Raw genomic sequence first — 19512 nt, forward strand, 5'->3', positions numbered from 1 at the left:
GCTTTTAAAAGTTCTCTGCTAAACATAGTCATAGATTCACCGTGCTAAAGGGGACCTTAAAAGGCCAAGTAACTCACCGCCAATGTCTTCAGAGAGTCAAAATAGAATTCCACTTTCAAAGGCTGATGAAAAGCTATTCTACATTGTTCTTCAATAATCTATTTCAATGACACAAAGAACCCTATAAAACAACTCTCCCCTATATCTAACCTCAGTCCTTCATGCTACAGATTACCTATCTTTTTTATTCTTTTCTTAATTCTTCCTACTATATCTTGCTAACATATATATCTTTTCATAGTCTTTTGTACAAGTATAGCACTTTACACTTATCCCCATTAAATGTCATGTTTGCTAGGCACAATGGCTCACGCCTATAATCCCAGCACTTTGGGAGGCCGAGGCGGGTGGATCACATGAGATCAGGAGTTTGAGACCAGCCTGGCCAACATGGTGAAACCCCGTCTCTACTAAAAATACAAAAGTTAGCTGGATGTGGTGGCAGGCGCCTGTAATCCCAGCTACTCGGGAGGCTGAGACAGGAGAACTGCTTGAACCTGGGAGGTGGAGGTTGCAGTGAGCCAAGATTGCACCACTGCACTCCAGCCTGGGTGACAAGAGTGAAACTCCGTCTCAAAATAAATAAATAAATAAATGCCTACATACATATAAAAATAAATAAATAAATAAATAAATGTTGTGCTGCTAGATTCAACTGACCCATCATTCCAACTGCTCTAGTTCCTTCTGGATCATGCCTTGGTCTAAAATGTCTGCTAGCTCTCCAAGCATATGCCATTCATAAATTTGATGGACATATTCCACACACTCTAAATTTTTGTTAAAGTTTTAACAAATATGTGATCTTCTAAAGCATCTGCCAAAATTAATGTCTTCACTACAGTAACCCAGATTTTTCCTTTTTATTCAACTTGAACTGAAAATATAAAGTGAGTCAAGCGAAATATTAAGCATTGTTTCACACTCAGTCCCAACTTTTAGACAAAAAGATATTTATGATAGGTAGCAGCTAAGAAAAATGTATCCTATTTTATGACTAGTCACAAAAATATTGTTTGGATTGTTAGTTTCTGGTTGCTTTTAATTTTTAGGCTGCATAAATCTACTTTTGTCTTAATTACCTTGGCTGACAAAAGATTAACAATGTCAACATTAAAAATGTGTTACATGTATTTCAAAATCATCATGAACACCACTGTTAAGTAGGACTAGAATAGGAACACAATTCACATTAGAAAGTAATGGAGGAAATCACATAAGCTAAAATAAAATATCTCTTCAACTTAAATATTCTGTTTCCTAAAAAAAAAACTCAACTTAGGCAACAACTCCTTTTCATTGAAAGTCCATCTTTAAGTCATTCACATAGTCTCAAGTATAATCTGCTTAATTACAAATGGGAAAATACACCTCTAAAGTGGAGAGCTCTGAAGATCAGCACATTAACAAGTGACCAAACTTAGCATCACCAACAGTGTGACAACATGACATAATGTGCCTTCTGATGGGATGCAATAAAAAATACATAACATCACTTCCATAGCACTCTTGCCAAATATGTTGAACCTAAATCTTACAATGAGTAATGAGGCAAATCCACATGTGGGACATTCTACAAGACAGCTAGCCTGCACACCTTTAAAAAGTCATGATCACGAAAACCAAAAAGTTGTGGATTAAAAGAGATTAAAGAGACCCAACAACGAAATGCAATGTGTGAAACTTGTAGGATCATCAATTTTAAAAAAACAGCTATAAAGAGCATTTTGGGGGCCACTGGAAAAGCTTATACATGGACTATATACTAAATGACATTACTGAATCAATGTTTTCAGGTGGGACTGTGGTTATGTAAGAAAATGTCATTATTCTTAGGAGATACATGCTTAAGTATTTAGAGGTGAACACTCACATTGTCTGTAATTTTCAAATGGTTCAGAAATATAGTTAAGTATACTTATAAATATAAAATATAGATATGCATTTCAGAATATAGAATATAGATGCCCCCATATTTTTAATACAAAGTATAGATTCTACAGGTATGTATAGGTGCTGCATATGTATAGATATATATACAGAGAGAGAGAAAGAGAGAGCACCAATGTGCCAAAATGTTAACTGGAGAATCTAGGTGAAGGATATACGGCGTCTGAAATTTTTCAAAATAAAAAGTTGGAGGAAATCGGTAAGAAAGGAATACATACCATGGCAGTCCTAGACTTGATAAACCAGTCAAATCTAAACTGGGGAGCATTTCGTACACACTGTCTTAATTCTTCATATACATTTTCTCTATCAAAGCCCATTTTGTGTAACATACAAATCAAGAATCTATCTTCTTCCTCAGTATAGTTCTTTCCTTTGCTGGTTCCATATTGAATGCGCAACTGATGAAATGGAGCCTTGTATCTTGCAATCTGTGTATTTAAACAAAATAGTGCTTTTAATTGAACGTGCAGTAAGAAGTCAAAGCTGACCACCATATCAATTAAAACGATCTAATAATAATTTGACATAAAATATAATACTTTGGCATCCAGGGCTTTCTTGATACTGATCCTTCGTTGAATTCTTGCTTCTCCACGTTCAATTTGAGCCATAATTTTCTCAATGTCCTGTAATTCATTGCAACGTTCCCAAAATACAGCTGAAAAACAGAGTTATTTCTTTAAAATCCTATCATTTAAGCAAATAAATCCAAAGAATTGTAGAATAACGAATCAATGGGAAAGAATGCAGGGAGTTTGTACTTCTTAAAATTAAGATTCACATTCATCTTATATATATAATATGTTCAATTATCAAATACTACTAACTTTTCACTTAAAAATAAGACTTCAACAAGGTTTTAGGCTAGCAATGTTCCCTTCATGAAATAGTATGGAATCTTATGATCCATCCCAAATGACTAGGATTTCAAAAGATGGTGCAGATACTGATGTAAGATAGGCTTTTTACTCAAACATGATAGAAAAGGGACCAAACACATAAAGTGACACAGGAGAGGGCAATATATAAACAGTGAATATAGCTTCCTAGCATGCAAAAACAAACTACTATGGGCCGGGCGCAGTGGCTCACACTGTAATCCCAGCACTTTGGGAGGCCGAGGTGGGCAGATTGCCTGAGGTTGGGAGTTTGAGACCAGCCTGGTCAACATGGTGAAACCTCGTCTCTACTAAAAATATGAAAATTAGCTGCGCATGGTGGTGCGTGCCTGTAATCCCAGCTACTCAGGAAGCTGAGGCGGGAGAATTGCTTGAACCCGGAAAGTGGAGGCTACAGTGAGCCAAGATTACGCCATTGCACTCCAGCCTGGGTGATACTCTGTCTCAAAACAAACAAACAAACAAAAAAACCAAGCTATTATGAACAGATTGTTCAAATTTTTTCTATGGAGCAGCCATTTCTCCTGAAATTGTCATTTGCTTTTGGAATCACTCACTAATCATCTTACGGTATTTCCAATGACCAATAGTGTGTTTTTAAACTTACTTGCAATACCCTTTTCTCATTATATATATATAAAAAAAACTCATTGGGATTTTAATTGCATACATACTGAAAAATACTTCAAGTCACTCAACCAGATTTTATACATGAGCCAAATAATCTGGCTGTATTAATATGTCACATCTTATGACTTCAATGAAAGGCCTTTTAATGACATACTCCACATCCTCAAGCTTTTCATTTTTAGAGCCTATCAAGAAAGGTATGTGAGCACTCTGATTTTTATAAGCACCTGTGTTCATTTATTCATTCACTTACTTATTCATTCAACAAATATTTAAACAACTGCTATGTACAAGATACTGTATATTCAAGGGTGGCCAATTGCATACATTTCTTTCTTACTGTAACCAACTACAACAAACTCACTGCAATGTCCCCACCCTGTGACGTGGCCCCCAACCTGGCAGGCAGCAATTAAATAGTCCTGAGCTAGTCATGCCACCTGGCCTGGTGTCAAATTTGAAAGAATGTCTGACAGGACAATCTTTTTAAATCACATTTTTTCTTGCAACTTCACACACACTGATGTTATCTCCCTGCCTATCTTCTGAAGAAAATTCTTCTTAAAAATCTCTCTGCACATACCCTTTTACATTCTTTTCATTCAACTCTTGATGCTAAAATTTCTCTCTTCAATCTATTGTTTCCCCTAAGCCTCCAAATGCCCTAAATTTATGTGCTAAATGTTCAGAGTAATAGTAATGTCATGCTGGTATCAAGGAAAAGGAAGTTCATAAACTTAATGTTATATGTAATAAAAACTCAATACAACTGACCTCTAAAGTCCCCCCAGAAGACCCTTTTAGATTTCCAGAAGAAAAAAATCTCTCTACTTAAATCTGGATTTCTTCAAGCACTAGCATGCTAGATAAATTAAAAGCTGTTCCTAGCCATTATTAATCTTTAGTATATTTATTGTTACTGTAATATTTCTTTCCTACTATTGCAAAAACAGAATTTCAGTGGTTAGGTTAAATAGATTTGGGGCAGGGGCTATCATAGAAACTTAAACCTACTTTGTAAACTTAAACCTACTTTGCCATTGTTTCAATGACAAAAAATGCTCTAGATTCTAAATACCTTGTTTCAAATTATAATTTTAAGAGCTGAACCTATTTGGAAGTTAGAAAAGTCCTATATACTACATATAGAAAGCTTGCTAGACATATTTACCTATTTTAAATAAGATTTCTGGATAGCTAAGCACGAGGTGGTTTCTGGAGGGTGGCGTGCCCAGGGAGGGCACCGAAGCGCTGCGCCCCTTGGCCCATACCTTGCCCTACACGCTTCATCTGTATCCTTTGCAATATCCTTTGTAATAAACCAGTAAGTGTAAAAAAAATCCATATGCTTCAGCAGCTAAACTGATTCTGGTCGAGCTCAACAACACAGGTGAGTAAGAGAGGGAGAGGATTCGAGGACCAGTTAACAGATTGATTAAAGCAACCTTTTCAGCTCTGTGCCCGCTAGCCTCAAGTTAATGGGACCCACAGGAACTCTCTGGAAAAGGTTGGAACTCTGAGGGTGTTTGAGCATCTAAATGGGCCTGACGGGAACTCTCTACTTTAAGGACAACCTAGAAAGAAAGGCACGAATTCAGTCCACTGAATACGAATCTCAGAACTGAACCAGAAGAGGACCAAATTCCAGAGGTGGGAAGGTGGGAAACTAATTTTGTCAATGCTTATCCAATAGCCACCCTTGTTTTATCGAGCTTTATTTGGCTCTTTTAGCTAGGTGACAGAAACAATAGCAGTCAGTTTGTTAGGATAAATCTTATAATCTTTTCATAGAAATACAAGTACAGTTTTTACTCTCATCTATGTCTTATTCATAAAAGTTTAAAACATCTCTAAACAAAGGTACAATTAAATTAGTGCTAAATAAATGAATAACGTTAAAATATAACACCATGTTTCAAATTATATACAAACCTGAATACTCCATGACCTCCTCAGGGGATTTGCCCTCTACCTCTCGAGCTATGTTATCAATGTCATCTCTTCCATATTTCTCATTAGCTTTAATAAACTGGTTAAAATCTCGTTTAGTCCAGTTTGTGAAACCCTGTGAACAAAAAGTTAAGCATTATCAATAGAGGTTAAATTAATAAATCCATTTATTGTCCTATTTACTTCTATACAATGATACATTTAAAAACACTTTAAAAGACTTAAAATGTTTCTCCTCATAAAATTGCACATATTTTATGTTGGAATCAAAAGTTGAGTGAGAGCTGTTACAGAAATAACTGCTTTTCTATTACAAAGAGAATGTAATCCTCTCCAAGTACTTAAAGTTGATATATAGTTCTAAGATCTTCTGCAGTTTTTAATTTCATATTTTATAGATGCCTACTACATTAAAATACAAATGCATGAAAATAAAAATGCTAATATAAATGCTGAAGTCGTGATATTCTAGTACTTCAATGATTTTTTTCACAGACCTGTTCCCATGTAAATTAAGAGAGAGAAATGTGGATACATTAAATCAAAAGAACACTAAGAATAATCAAAAGAGAATGCAAAAAAAAAAATTCTAACTCTTTACATCATTCTGAACTAGTGGGAATAAATAATTTCTGTTCTAAATTATGTTCCTAAATAGAACTTCTACAAGCAGAATGTTACTGGAGCCACTCAATTTCTTTACTAAAACATAAAACACTTTAGCCAGTGTTTTAAATTCCCTTGGCATTATTAGCATGTCTGTGAAGTCACAAGACCAAGAATTTGTCTTCCACTCCTCGAGCCCCAACTCACATACATGTGATACTCTAGACATTGCAAAACTCTATCCCTGGGTTTTAGTCGATAAAGATTTCAGATGACCCCACATTTTGTTCCTATGTACTGCCATGGTTTTTGAAAAAGATTAACTATTTAAGGTAGCAGAGAAGGACAAAAATGAATTCATCTACTAGGAGGGGCAGAAAACTGATTATATTTCTAATCACAAACTAAAATATTATCTCAGTTGAGACTGTATATTCATGTTATATCATACATTCACAATATACTCCAAGCCATGTAGCATTCTAAAGCCGTAACTTCACTTTTGCATTCAGGAAATACATTTTGAAAATAGAAGATGAATATTTACATGTTTTATTTTATCCTGCGGTAAGTTCTAATATTCAGCCATCTGCAATTATATTTTCAAACTAAACTTTATTACTTCCAGGCATTTGGTTCAAAAACTTATGAATGTAATTTGTGAAAATCCAATACACATACAATAAAATTACGTGTTACAGCAAAGACCTATATAATAAATAACATATAAATATAAAAACTATCTTTCAATAATTAATGTGGAGAATTACCTGCTATTATGCATTGCACTGTTCAAAATTTGTTGAATAAATAAATTTTGCCTTCTATACTAAAGTAATGTCTTAGAGTACACATTTTGCTTACATTGCAAGCCTTCTGTGCTGAAATTCTTTTTACCTTCTATAGTTTATTTTAGAAGTAGAACACTCGTAAAACTCATTATAGCAATAATAACTTGAAAGCATTAATATGTTGTTCAAATGGAAACCTTTCTAATTTAATAACTGTCATACAATGATCACCTTAAAAAGCTTCAGAAATATCTCATCATTGCATGAAAATTCTAAAAAGAAATAAAATTAATTTTGAAAATTACAAAACTATTCCATTAATAAAAAATTAGTAGAATATAACTTCAGGAGACAATTCACATCTATAAACAAAAGAAATTTAAATTTTCAAGAATATGCTAATAACAGGCTTGGGGCGGTGGCTCACACCTGTAATATCAGCTGCACTCTGGAAGGCCGAGGTGGGCGGATCACTTGAGGTCAGGAGTTTGAGACTAGCCTGGCCAACATGGCAAAACCCCATCTCTACTAAAAACACAAAAATTAGCCAGGCATGGTGGCAGGTGCCTGTAATCCCAGTTACTCGGGAGGCTGGGGCAGGAGAATCGCTTGAACCCGGGAGGTGGAGGATGCAGTGAGCTGAGATTGCACCACTGCACTCCGGCCTGGGTGACAGAGCAAGACTGTCTCAAAAAACAAAAAAGAATATGTTAATAACTACTGTCTATCAGAATTCAAATGTGGATTCACTGATCTTATTATAATTGGCAAAATGTGTGTCATATTGCTAATACTTTACACTTATATTTTGCATATACATACTACCCAGTATTTCCAAAAGGGCATATTCTATAAGATCAATTTTTAAAAATAGGGATTTTGGTCTAAACATGTTTACAAAATAGCCCTGAGTTTTGTTGGTGTGTCAAACTAGGATACTAGATACTAGGCCCATACAAAAAAAATAAGTGTGATCTGTATTTTCTTTTTTTCTATCGATTGACTAAGTATTTCAGCCATTGAAAATATTTTACTTGGGTGAGAAGTTTTTCCTTTTCTTCAGTCTCTTCTGGTGTAAGAGGTTCAGCTCCATCAATCTTTTTTTGCTCTTCTCTTTGAGCCAGAGCTGGATTTGGGATATCAGGATTCCTTGGGACCTATAAATCAAGAGACAAACTAAGAGTAAACTGATGAGAAAAATTAATTACTAAGGCTGTATATACACAGTCTTATCAATCTTTAGAGTTATTTCAAGAGTAAACAATATAAAATCATAGTCAGAATGACACATGGTCCTCTCCACATTTCTGCTACCATGATCCTATTGAAGTAAAAACCATTATTGTGCCACATGATATTCCATAGTTAAAACTCATTAGTAAATGCCACATTAGATTTCAGATATGATTATACTCTGGAACAAAGTCTATCCTTGTACTATTGTAATATACAGAACAAACAAAAAGTTTGGCAGTAAAAAGAAAAAAGAACCCATATTCCCCTGGTAACATAGAGCAGGATGGAGAAGTGGCAACGCACCTAAACATTACATCCAACAGTCTGAACAGTTCAACATGCAAAAAGAAAGGAGTGCTTTTATTGCCTGCCAAGGTATTTAAGGGGAGAGAGCAATTTTACATAAAATTGAAAGTTTGGAAAACATAACAGGATAATGAAGAAAAAAGAAGAAACAGAGAATATAAGAGGGAAGGGTATAGTAGAGCACACAAATAGCTATAATAGGACCAGGGGTCAAGGGGGGAAAAGACTAACAACAGCAGTGACCAACAGAAATCATATATGGTGTTTTGGGCACAGAACTGCAAATACAGTGACAACTGAGAACAGAACTCGAGTTCAAAAGATGAGGAGAGAAGCTCAGCTCTCCAAGAAAGTAAGCTGTCACCTGTATCTCAAAACTGTAGCCTGCAGAGCCTCGTGTATCACAGTGAGCATATACAACCAGTGTGGTTCAGCAGTATGGGGCTGAACCATACTGTGTGTATGGAGGAACAAATGAAGTCTCTCAGCCTAAAGCCTGTATCATCACTATGTGCATCTACAGCTACAAGGAAGCACACTGATTTAAGAGGGCTAGTACATAACATGTGTACTACACTTTATAGCATTCCCTTAAACATGAAAATAAAAGGGCTGGCAGTAAGCCTTCCACTGCTTGAAATGCACACATATCATAAATGACTCATTCCCTAGGGGCATCCGGTAGTCATGGTTTTACTACCCTGTAATTATAATACATATTAGAGCACATTTTTCTCATTGTATGTATTTCATAGAGTTTGGAACTATATCATTGCAACTTAAAAATAACCTTTAAAAAATAACTATTAAATACAATAGTTCTTCAAGTATAAAACCTAACTGAGCATTAAAAAGAAATACTGAGAAAGTAGATTCACTTGTAATCATCAGTATCAGCCAATCAAATTAGCAGGTATTGACTAAATGTCTATTATGTTTATAGAACTATGATAAGTATTGACTGGAATATAACTATAGGTTTTATCCCTTATCCCAAATGTTTCAGACCAGAAGTGTTTCAGATTTCAGATTTTTGGGGGGTTTGGAATATTTGCATTACACTTACCTGTTGAGCATTTCTAATTTGAGAATCCGAAATCCAAAAAATGCTCCAATGAGCATTTCCTTTGGGTGCAATGTCAGAGCTCAAAAGGTTTTGGATTTTGGAGCATGTCAGATTTCAGATTTTTGAATTAGGGAAACTCTACCTATATTAGATATGGTCCTTGCCCACAAGGAGCTCACAAACTAGTTGTGGAATTTTGAGCTGTACCTTAAGGACTCTAAGGATTTGGGGAGATGGAGAAGGAAGAAAGAATATTCTAGGCTAGGGCAGTATGAGCAAAAACATGAAGGCAGAAATCTGTGGAAGGCACACATGGTGTTTATGTCGAAAAGAGATAAGAAACAAGGCCAGGTAGAGGCAGATTTACAGGGTCTTGACACTACACAGAAGGTTCTGCAGACTTTTGAACAAGCAAGTGAAGTTATCAAAATGTAGTGTTTTTACCTGTAAGCCTTCTGCTGAATGGACTGAAGTGGGGAAGCGACTGACAGGTAAGAGAACCTGCTGAACTATCATAATCTAGAAATGAGGCATGATCATCTGGACTACGATGGTGGCATACGGAAATGGAAAAGAAGGTGTACATTTAAAATAAAATGTAGCTTAGTCATAGCATGATTAAAAACAACTTCTCTTCAATAGCTAAACCCAATGTTAAAATTACAGGCATACCAGCAATTCCATTCCTAAGTATTTACGCAAAGAAAGGAAAATGTTATCTATGCAAAGACTTTGACAAGATTCTTCACAGCAGCTTTACTCATCATAGCCAAAAGCCAGAAAACAGCCCAGATGACCATCAAGAGAATGGATAAGCAAACTGTGGCCTATCCATACAATGGAATAGGTGTTCTACAATCAAAAGGAAAGAGCCACACAGATACATGGGACAACATGGCTGAATCTCTAAAACATTATGCTAAGTGAAACAAGCCTTATACATACGGTATGATTCTATTTATGTGAAATTCTAGAACAAAATTTAAAAATCTAATCTATGGGAGGGAAAGATCAGAACACTGGTTGCATCTGAGGTGTGCATATGGTCACTGGGAAGAGGCACTTTCTGGGGTGACAGTAATGGTCTATATCTTTATAGGAGGAGTTCAAGTTACATAAGAGTATGCATTTGTGAAAAAACAATGAATGGTACACTTAAGGTTTATATATTTCACTCACGTAAAATGTTACTTTAAAAAAATCATAAACAAAATATGACTGGCTAATGACATGCATGCTGAAGTGTTTCTAGGTAAAATGTACTTATGTCTGCAACTTTGAGATGCATAATGATAAGATAAACACCCATATGATAGAGGGCCAGATAAATGGAAAAATAGGTGAAAAAGCAAATACGATAAGATGTAAACTATCGAATGTATGTGGTGTATATATGGGTGTTCACTATACAATTATTTCAACATTTTTCTATTTTTAAAAATCCTTCATAATTTTTTTTAAGAAAGTAGAGATACAGCTTTAAAAGTTAACAGACCCCTTAAATTCCTGGTATGTGAAATTACTTTGATTTCAAATTTTAATTTTAATTGAAAGAAACCTCTTTGATCTTAAGATATTCTTCTCTTAAATATTTTCAAAATTTCCATGTCCAACAAACTATATTTTTAACAAAATGAAAATATTTTATAAACATCTAATTTATGACAGAAAATAGATAATATACTCACATAAAATAAAATAAAAATGTTTATTCCCATGCAGACATCCCCATACTAAAAACTTCCCCTTTCAACTTCTAATACAAGCAAAATCAGAATATTTTATAAAACCATTGGATTTTAGGATCCACTGCAATTTATGCTATATCCAGTGGTCATATTAATTAACATAGCAAAACAAGAATGACTTCATGAAAGCTTTGTTTGCTATTTTAATTCTAGGAAATACTCAAATAGCTGCTAAAATGTTTAGAATTGGAAAAGGCACAAATTTTCTAAATTCCTATATCTCCTGCTGATATGGTTTGGCTGTGTCCCCACCCAAATTTCATCTTGAATTGTAGCTCCCACAATTCCCACGTGTCAGGGGAAGGACCCAACTGGAGGTAATTGAATCATGGGGGCAGGTCTTTCCCATGCTGTTCTCGTGATAGTGAATAATTCTCATGAGATCTGATGGTATTATAAAGAGGAATTTCCCTGCACAAGTTCTCTCTTCCCTTCTAACATGGAGGATGTGACTTACTCCTCCTTGTCTTCCGCCATGATTGCAAGGCCCCCCGAGTCATGTGGAACTGTGAGTCAATTAAACCTCTTTTCTTTATAAATTACCCAGTCCCGGGTATGTCCTTATCAGCAGTGTGAAAACAGACTAACACACCTCCTATAAAAAAATCTTAATAGTCATCATTTTAATAAGACATACATTTTTTTGCCTCATGAGGTTCATATCAGCATTAAGCTTCCTGGAATGATTTCAAAGTGCTACATTATAAATTAAGCAGATAGGCCAGGCGTGGTGGCTCACACCTGTAATCCCAGCACTTTGGGAGGTCAAGGTGGGTGGATCACTTGAGGTTAGAAGTTTGAGACCAGTCTGGCCAACATGGTGAAACCCCGTCTCTACTAAAATTATAAAAACTAGCTGGGCGTGGTGATGGGTGCCTGTAATCCCAGCTACTCGGGAGGCTGAGGCAGGAGAATTGCTTGAACCCAGGAGATGGAGGTTACAGTGAGCTGACACAGTGCCGCTGCACTCCAGCCTCAGCGAGACAATGAGACTCTGTCTCAAAAAAAAAAAAAAAAAAAATTAAGCAGACAAATTACAGACCAATAGTACTGAATAGGTAACTAGGAGGTATTTAAAGTCTTCATACTTTATGTCTCATTATGATCTCCAGCAACACAATATATAAAAAGTTTTCTTTCTAAAGGAAAAATCTCAATTATTATTTGGATTTCTAGTCAGATGCTAAGGAATTTGTGATTAAGAACTGTATTCCATGAAGTAGTGAAAAAAAATTTTGGCCTTGTTTCTTAGGAGGAGTTTAGCAAGCATTGCATAGAAAATATGGAATACTGAATTAAATGTGACACCACACAAAATAAAAGCAGTAACCTGAAATCAGCTCATGTTTTAGTTCTGCCACTGAAAAAATAGGTGGCCCACAATGACACATTACCAAAACTCACAAAGATTATGGAACTTTCTCCATTTATCAAATGTTTATATTTGTCCCTAAAGAATTTTTTATTGGGGATAAATGTTAGAATGTTCTACAGCTTTCTTAAGCTTCAAATGTGGCAAAACTCTTGCATTCCAGGTGTTAGACTCAATGGAACGTCCAGATATTCTGGATTTTTTATGCTGCAATTGAAAGTTCAATTAAGTCATCCTCTTCCAATATAAAGGTTTTAGTGACCAAGTGATTGTATGCATTAAATAACAACTCCTTTAAGTCAAAAGAGCAATGAAGCTTTTGAATATGCCTAAGGTCAAAGCCTAGATAACAACAAGCATGGGCACATCATGTACTGCTGTCCACCAAGTGGTTAGGGCAAAACAAATACTTCTCTCACCTTCAAATAAAACAAAACTCTTTAACTCCAGATCTTATTATCAGCAATATTGCTGTGACCTTGTGCTGAATATGAGGGTGGGAAAGGGGGAGCAAAACAGAAAATAAAAATGCAAATAACTAGGAAGTACAAGGAAACCACTCTCTACCAACTGCTTCAAAACTTGTGAGGCCTTCACTAGCCCCACTCCAAATCACAACAGAATAAGCCTTTGGGGACTCAACACAGATAAAACGTAACCATGAACCACAGTGCCCATAGCTGTGGGCATCACCTATCTCCCCTTGGCTAACAATCCTTCAGGCAGAAAACGGGGAAAGAGTCCCTTTTGAGAATCTGTGTATACAGAATACCACGTAACTTCACTAAAGCAGTTTTGTTTTGTTCATTTGAGGACAAACTAGTGTTCCATTCACTTTGTGGCCCTGATGAGTTTTCTGAAGGTATGACAGGAAATAAAGCAATGCTAGCTATGCCTTGAGAAGATATGTCTAATGGTTACATATCACATCATCCTTAAAAGGGAGCTTTTTAAGATGATTAACATGCCTGCTAATCTGTCTATTCTCTGAACTCAAACAAAAAAACCACCTAATTAAAGAACCCACCTTAGCTCAGGTCCATAGTTCCTAGTAAAGAATGGAAGAGACAAGGTCCAGAAAGAACCAATATCCAGAAGGTATTCTTATTTGTTTCATAAATCCTCAGCTAAGCATGCATAGGGAGGATCAAGGCAAGTCTTAAGACAATACAGAAGCAATCTAGGATGCGGCTGAAGAGAGCACAAGGCTAGGAGTAGAGGAGTAGGGGACTGGTTCTTCCACCACCACCACCGCAGTCCAAGTCACCACCATCTTCTCTCATTCTGATACTTCAACAGCCTCCTGGCTGGTTTCCTTGGATAAACCTGCCATTCTCTGCATCATGGTCAAAGTGATCTTTTAAAAATGTAAATCTGGACCAGGTGCAGAGGCTCACACCTGTAATCCCAGCACTTTGGGAGGCCGAGGTGGGCAGATCAAGACATCAAGAAATCGAAACCATCCTGGCCAACACAGTGAAACCCCATCTCTACTAAAAATACAAAAATTAGCTGGGCATGGTGGCATGCGCCTGTAGTCCCAGCTACTTGGGAGGCTGAGGCAGAAGAATCCCTTGAACCCGGGAGGCAGAGGTTGCAATGAGCCAAGATCGCGCCACTGCATTCCAGCCTGGTGACAAAGCCAGACTCCGTCTCAAAAAAAAAAAAAAAAATGTAAATCTGATCATAATTGACCATTTATAAGTTATATGACCTTAAGCAAATTATTCAGGGCAAATGACTCAACTTTTCTACGCTTCAGTTTCCTCATCTGTAAAATAAGGATGTAGTTCAAGGGCTGTTAGAAGGATAATGAGCTAACATTTATAAATAACTTGGAACAATAAGTAACACACGTAAGGACTAAGTATCTGCTATTAGTATTACTTTACCACCCGCCCACCCACTTCCCTGCCTTAAAAACATCTCAGTGGGTTTCCTTTACTCTAAAGCTAAAGTTCAACTACATTAATATGACCTACAAAGCCCTCCATATGATTTGACTCTACCCACTTAGCAGCCTCATCTCAAGTCACCCTCTTTCTTAACAGTCCCTAACAACACTGGCTTTCTTAGAGCTCCCAGAAGGAGCCATCCTCCTTCCCACCTCAAGACCTTTGCATATGAGGTGCCACCTGCCTCAGCTTTTCTATCCCACACTTCACTTAGCTCATTCACATCTCTGGAAACTCAGCTTAAACGACACTTCCTTAGGGAACGCTTCCCTGATCTCCCAGTCCACATAAGATACCCATGTTATATTCCCTTCATTAGCACCCCTTGTAAGCACAGAACCACACAAATGCCACCACCATTATACTGTAGTATCTAATGCCTATCTCTTCTATTAGAATGTAAGCTCCACGAGGTGAAAGACTGTCTTATTCACTGCTTTATCCCAAGTGCTCGGCCCAGTACCTGGCACAGAGGAGTGCTCAATAAATAGGTATTAAACTCTGTAAAAAGGTCCTCCTTTTACTCTTTTTCCCTCTCCTCTTGCTTCTTTCAGGGAAGTGAGGAACAGCAAACAGTAAGGTGCAATAGCACGAATTCCATGCCATCCATCTCCCCTCTCCCTATTCATCCCTTTCCTCTATAATACTTACACCTCCCCTTCCTCTTCCCCTTCCTTTCTACCACCCTTAATAGCTGTCCCTTCATTCCTCCATCTTCTGAGATTTCCTCTCTTCTCCATCTCCTTGCAGCTGGCCACCACCCAAAGAGTCACTGTAAGACTTCACCCCTAACCACAAACTGCCTGTAAAGAAAGGCACTGTTTATATTCAAACCAGACCCGTGGCCAGAATGTGGTGGGCACTGTAAATTATCATGGGGAACAAAATTTCAGTATCTCCGAAGAAGGAGCATCAAAGTTATATCAGAGATGATTTTTTTAATTGTTGCTACTCGACTACCACTTGGCCCAACTCCCAAATGTCATGCCACACCATTGTAAACACAGTCCTTATTTAGGACTGCAGAAAGAAGCAGGGTTTCATCACATGCAGAAAGAGCCCAGAATGTCTGAGTGGAATGAACAGAACATCTGAATACTGAGAAACTGGTTGTGAGACCAGGACCCATGGCAACCCTGTTAGCTCCGTGACCTTGAACAAGGTCCTTTAACCTCTCTGAACTTCAGTTTCCTCACCTATTAAATGGCGATGATAATAACACCTACTTCATGAGGTTGTTAGGAACACCTACTTCATGAGGTTGTTAGACCTCAGTATGTGTTAAAGCACTTTGTAACTTATAAAATGTTCTATGCAAATATTTGATTTATTACTGAGGTCTAACATTTCAATTAATTCTCCTTTCAAGTCTCACTAATAACAGTTAATGAAAGTAACAGAAAATAATATTCTAAACCTATAATTATTATAAATCTTAATGAGATATGTATTTGTTTACCTCATAAGGTAACTTCATTATTAAATAATAATTATTGTTAATAATTAGTAATTTTCCTATTTTTATTTTGCATTTGAACCTATAACTTACCTGTTTCTTCTGGTGTATCACTGTTTTCACTTTCTTTGAAACTAGTTTTATGTCTTATGTGAATGTTCACCCTAAAGATCTACTCTAGTTCCAAAATATAAATGAGTTAAGATATAAGTATCTTATATATGTGGAGCTTTTCTAGGCACACTCCAGCTACTAATTAAAATAATGGGTCACAGTTCCAGTTATGATAAAGGTTTACAAAATAAAATTTAAAACACAGCTGTTAATTCATAAAACAGAACACTTCATAAAATTAAAATAGTGTTAATATTTTATTTATTTTATTTTATTTTATTTTTGAGACGGAGTCTCCCTCTGTCACCCAGGCTGGAGTGTAGTGGCGCGATCTCAGCTCATTGCAACCTTCACCTCCCAGGTTCAAGCGATTCTCCTGCCTCAGCCTCCCGAGTAGCTGGGATTACAGGCGCCTGCCACCACACCCAGCTAATTTTTGTATTTTTAGTAGATATAGGGTTTTGCCATGTTGGCAAGGCTGGTCTCATGCTCCTGACCTCAAGTGTTCCTCCTGCCAGCCTCCCAAAGTGCTGGGATTACAGGCATGAGCCACTGCACCCGGCCAGTATTTTATAATTTTTTAATATTAGTAATTATTATACCTTTGGTCATCTCTCTCCATTCACTAGGAAGTCAATTTCAACATACAGAAATTACCTGGTATGCTTACTCTCTCAATACAACAGATTTAGTGTGACAAATATTAAATTTCACTCATGAAAACTAGGATTCTATCTACCTATATAAATAAGAATTCCAAATACCAAACGATCATTTTAAAATTGTATAATTCACTAGCATGTTTATCATTATCTTTAACACCTAAGTGACTACAATCTACTACCCACCAGCAAGGCTTTCAGCAACCTATAAGCAATAAAGACAGAAATACTATTTCTTGGACCTATTAAGGAAATGATCAAAAATTTCCTATCATATATTAATATTTGCTTTTAACTGCATACCTATTGTTCTCTCTACATATTCTTTAACTATTCAAAGACTGGCATTATAAAAATAATATGTTGTTATTACTATTTTGAAATATTGCATAATTCTTCATTAATCTCATTTAGTGATGACTGTACTGGTGATTGAGTACTTAGATGTTTTACATCTAGTTAAACTTCCTCTTTGGTTTTAAAAACATCACTGTTGTGATTTACTGTTACAGTCTCTCAAATTAAAATGCAACACCTTCTAGTCTAGATTAACAGATTAAATTATTTTTAAATATTATATTATATTAATCTAAAAAATGGAAAAAATACCTTATAGCCTATTGTCTTCCGATAATAAAGAATTTCCTTTTCCAGGAGCTCAAATAAGCGTGGTGGGAAAAATTGAAAATCCTGAACATTTGGCTGTTTTGGAGGCCGTGGAGCCTACGAGAGGAAAATATATTATATATAGTTCTTTTCAGTACAGGAAGTAAACTTACTTATCTTTTGCTATTTCTGTTATATATGTAACAATAAATACAATAAAATCCATTTATATGGCTGGGCCAAATCAAATACTTTTTTGCACTGTTATATTTTAGAGACTATGATTTGGCAATGATATAAGTAAACCTGACCCATAGATCATGTTGCAAGAGAAATCTACTTTAGGACATAAAAACTGGCCTTGTACAGTTTTACCTTTGGAATCTTTGGCTCGCTGACACGCAAAGCCTCTCTAAAGTAGGCATCCACTGCGTAGTTTGCTTTGCGTTCTCGTTTAGGAGGTTCAATCCATTCCACCATGCCAAGCTATACACAACAAACAACAACAAGGGGTTTAATGACTCCAAACAGTTTTATCAAAATCAAGTACATCAAGGCTGCAGAAACATAAGAAAGCAAAAGCCACCAGGAAGAATCAAAACTTGCCTTATAAATCACAATTTACCTCCAAAGTTCCAAAACATAGTGGTACACCAAGTTTAGACGCAAAGACAGTTTTCTTTATTTTTATTTGAAAGTAGGTTTAAAAATTAGTTCTTCCTTGGTGATTGAGAAGAATCTGTACAATCTGCTTGTTTTTGTTTTATTTTGTTTTGTTTTGTTTTGTCAAATGAAATAAAGGTAGCTAATATAGAAGGAAGAGTAACATTGACTATGGTAACTGTAGTTAAGTGTATGAATTAGAAACAGATGAAAGGGGTAAACAATAAATATCAACATGACAAGCATATATCCCTTCAAATAAAGAGAAATGTTCAAATGAGACCTTCTGGAAACGTAGGTATGGCAGAGTTGGAAAAGTTGGTGGAAACAGAAAGACCCAGATTCTGCTACTTTACTAGTCATATAACTTTGGGGAAATTATGTTTTTCCATCTGCAAAATGAGAATAATAATACCTACCTTAAGGATTACCTATGATCATATATGTGAAAGCATTAAGTAAACTGCCAAGAGTTAAATACAAGATATTATTAAACATCCAAAGTAGCATAAACCAGGATTTGGCAGCATTACCAATTATACCCTATTATCAGCTAGAAAATATAATTTAACAGTCAACAGACAAAACTGACACTACAATGTTCTGGAGTCTGAGAAACGGCTTCCTAATCCATATTTTTCTTTATTTCAGTCCTTAGCCTAGAGTCTTTACATAAAGAGGGGCATTAATCCACCATTAGTTGTCTCACTCTATTTGATCTAATATAAGGGCTGAATTCCAACCTTGGCATCATATTTTAAGAGTGGATAATAAACCAAGATGACCAGGGTGGTTAGAGATCTACAAATTCTCACAGTGCCTAGAGAAGCAATGGCTAAAGACAGACACAATGGTGACATCTGCATATGCGAAAGTCTATCAAATAGAAAAGAACACAGTTCTTTGTTGATCTGTAAGATTAAAACCAATGTGGAAAGTTAGAGAAAGTAAATGGCTATTCAATATAACTTAACTATTAATTAAGTACCTACTGTACTGTGTGCAAGTCAATGTCAGGGATATACAGATGAATAAAATAATCTCTTTCATCAAGGAACTTGTAACTCAAATAAAAAGTTTTCTGAGAACCAGAGAATATGCAACAGTGAAACAAACTGCCCTGAGAGGGGTAAGATTCCCAACACTACAGTGTTCAGAGGCTGCATATCTGTCTTAGATGCTAAAGATGAGATTTCTTAATTACAAGAAACTTAGCATAAACGACCTTCTAAGAGCCTATGAGATATCGATACTATAATGAGATTATTAGATAAAATGAGAAATTCCCACAGCAATGAAACAAATTTCGCTTTTCTTTCAGATGGATTAATGTGAAGTGACAGTATTGAAAGAGCTATTTTTTTTTTTTTTTTTTTGAGGCGGAGTCTCGCTCCGTCCCCCAGACCAGAGTGCAGTGGCCGGATCTCAGCTCACTGCAA

At 36.1% G+C, this 19512-nt stretch overlaps 1 protein-coding gene across 3 annotated transcripts in view; it reads right to left on the reverse strand.

The window, feature by feature from the left end:
* The window catches only part of SMARCA1 (SWI/SNF related, matrix associated, actin dependent regulator of chromatin, subfamily a, member 1), a 77104-nt gene that overhangs the window by 16343 nt on the left and 41249 nt on the right, over window positions 1–19512 (reverse strand). For all 3 annotated transcript variants that reach the window (XM_011936967.1, XM_011936966.1, XM_011936968.1), the window contains 6 exons: window positions 17786–17896; window positions 17414–17527; window positions 7924–8046; window positions 5475–5607; window positions 2553–2671; window positions 2229–2441 (listed from right to left, as the gene is read on the reverse strand). In XM_011936967.1, the coding sequence (XP_011792357.1) occupies window positions 2229–2441; window positions 2553–2671; window positions 5475–5607; window positions 7924–8046; window positions 17414–17527; window positions 17786–17896 (813 nt within the window). The remainder of the gene's footprint in view (window positions 1–2228; window positions 2442–2552; window positions 2672–5474; window positions 5608–7923; window positions 8047–17413; window positions 17528–17785; window positions 17897–19512) is intronic.

This window comes from Colobus angolensis, unplaced genomic scaffold (assembly GCF_000951035.1).
Source record: "Colobus angolensis palliatus isolate OR3802 unplaced genomic scaffold, Cang.pa_1.0 Scaffold159, whole genome shotgun sequence".
Lineage (NCBI taxonomy): Eukaryota > Metazoa > Chordata > Mammalia > Primates > Cercopithecidae > Colobus > Colobus angolensis.